Source organism: Tenebrio molitor, chromosome 1, assembly GCF_963966145.1.
Source record: "Tenebrio molitor chromosome 1, icTenMoli1.1, whole genome shotgun sequence".
Classification (NCBI taxonomy): Eukaryota; Metazoa; Arthropoda; class Insecta; order Coleoptera; family Tenebrionidae; genus Tenebrio; species Tenebrio molitor.
This window is the reverse complement of record NC_091046.1, coordinates 4207114-4209580: the sequence shown is the minus strand read 5'-3', so window position 1 is coordinate 4209580 and position 2467 is coordinate 4207114. Positions and strand designations below refer to the sequence as shown.

General features: G+C 41.6%; 1 protein-coding gene across 1 annotated transcript; it reads left to right on the top strand.

The window, feature by feature from the left end:
• Positions 1-330: 330 nt before the first annotated feature.
• LOC138141617 (uncharacterized) lies at positions 331-972 on the top strand. The gene is made up of 2 exons (XM_069062350.1): positions 331-600; positions 646-972. Exons 1-2 carry the CDS (start codon positions 414-416, stop codon positions 912-914), a joined length of 456 nt encoding a protein of 151 aa, XP_068918451.1. The 5' UTR covers positions 331-413; the 3' UTR covers positions 915-972.
• Positions 973-2467: the final 1495 nt, after the last annotated feature.

The following is a 2467-nucleotide window of genomic DNA, read 5'->3' as shown; positions in this document are numbered from 1 at the left end:
TTACACGCTAATAAGAAATTTGTTAATGTATTTTACACGGGAACGAGATAATAATGGTCCTACCAGTGGGTGCTGTTCAAGAAAGAGTTGCGTGGCTTTTCCTGCGCATCATACGGCGAAAATTTCAAGCAAAATTTAAAAAAATTCACAAATGTAGTTACGACCTAACCTAAAAATTTGACGTAGCTAATGAAATAAACGTATAACTGGCGTCTTGCTCTAATCGCACATGCCAAAGCGAGATGCACAGTGCGACGGACTTAATAAAATACGTACAAAAATCCAATAGTTTGTTTTACATTATTAATTAAAAAATGGACTTTACCATTTTTGCAACGCGCTTTTGTTTGGATTTTTCGAAATAGCGTTGCCTCGCAACAGTCTGTTTCGCATTTCAACGTCATCCTCCAGCCATGTCTTTCTTCCGCCACAAACGCAAGAAAATCAAGTACGAGGCGTTGCCATCCGAGAGGGACAAAGAGAACGACGGGATCATCGTGTGCCAGGGCTTCTCGTTGGAGGCGGTGAACCTCTACATCAACAACTTCGTCAGCCCCCGCGACGGCCACCCCCTGTCCAAGAGGAAACTGAGCGCCAGAAGTGAGTAGCGATTTTAGTCGACACTTGACACCCCTTCGCGTTTAGATGACGTGAAGAGCAAGAGCTGGGACGTGGTCTCGACCAGGGCGGCTCCGGAGAGCTTCCAGGCGGCGAACATCGTGAGCGAGGCCCGGAAGAACGCCACTTTCATGCGACTCAAGCGGAAATTGGAGAACATCAAGAATTTTTACCCGGATGTGTACTACAGCAAGGAGAGCATTATCGAGATGTGGGCCAGACATAACGAACTCTACCAAATTAACTTGGAAATTTTGGATTACGACAGGGATTCCCCTGCGTGGATGTGGATATGAAAGCTCATAAAAGCATGCATTTGATGTACGTAAGCCGACACATAAACTATGTTGGGGAGCTTTCTTTTTTATTAACGAGTTGCTGCTCCATCCTCTAGAAGCTTATGCGTGTTTTTTGTCGAAGATTTATTCCGGGGTACGGCTCCGGGTCTAATGAGATTCATTCGGGTTTCTTAGTAGCTTAATAACATAATGCATACATCTCACGGATAGATTTATTATACATTAATATCCGCACTAGACTAAATGCGAATTCAGCGTAAATAATGTCCTGGGAAAAAGGAAATGGAACGGTCCTGGAAGAAATTGTCCGTTGCTTATTCCCGGTTTCGAGCACTCAAAACAAACCGGATGAGAGCTGTTTGCACATTACTCATAAATGAAGATAAATAGAGTCTTAACGAAATAAGGAATTAAAGAGAATACGTAATGACACGAATGTTGAAAAATAAAGTGTAACGGAGAAGTCTTAAATATTTTATCTTGTTCTTTGGCTGCATTTTAAACGGTCCCCTCTCCAAATTAAAGTTTGGGAAAATTGTCCCAACAAAATTTACTCCCATCGATGCTACATCCCCCCTATTGTGTTCGGTTGTTTCCAAATTTGTTCGGCTATCTGGAGAGTTCATTTTTTAACAGCGCTCTCGAGAGAACGACCGTTTTATTCCGCAGTGACCAATTTCGGACATTTACAAAGACATTTCTATAAATCTTGAGATAAAGTGGACACACTATGGCGACTATTATTGGCCATCTGCTATAAAATACGTATACGCTTTCCGATAATTGAGATTAAACGTCATATCCAAACACCGTCGGGTTATTCAGGACCGCACTGACTGAAAATTATTCATTTCCGGTTAACTGAAAAAATTAAATTCTTCCGGTGCAGCGACCAAGATGAAGAATGGACTCTACAATTTTAAGAATCTTGGGGAAATTAATGGAATTAGACCTACTTACTCGGAGAGAGAAACGAATTAGGGTTGACACGAATTTTTCTTGGAATACATTACATGAAGATAGCTTGGCGGCGTGATCAAGAATAATGGCCTCAGCCTCCGGAGCGATCAATCATTTTTTTCGACTTATGCATAATCAATATTCGTCTACAACTATATTACGAAATTTTTTGTTTAAAAACAGCTCCGAAACAATTTTTTTGCGCACCTGAAATACTTAGGGGTGGTGCAAAATCAACACTCTTATTTATTAACGCGGTGGGGTGGATCGCGACTAGCAGGTCCTGCGGGGTTCGATGTAATTAATCGAAGCAAATAATAAAAAGCAACCCCAACAGTTGCACGAGTATTCACCGATGAGTTAATAATACTACATCGACGTGATGGTGTGGCTTCCACCTGGGGGCGGATTACTCCATTGTTCTCCGTAGCGACGAGCCAAGTTTGTAGCAAAAATTTTTTGGAGGGAGTTGTTTGGCTTTGAGATATTTTTCGGTCGTCTCCAAACGAACAAATTAAATTTGGCACGGAAATGATTTATTCTTGTGTGGAATGCACGCAAACAGAGATTTAATCAAGAGTGTCGACAGC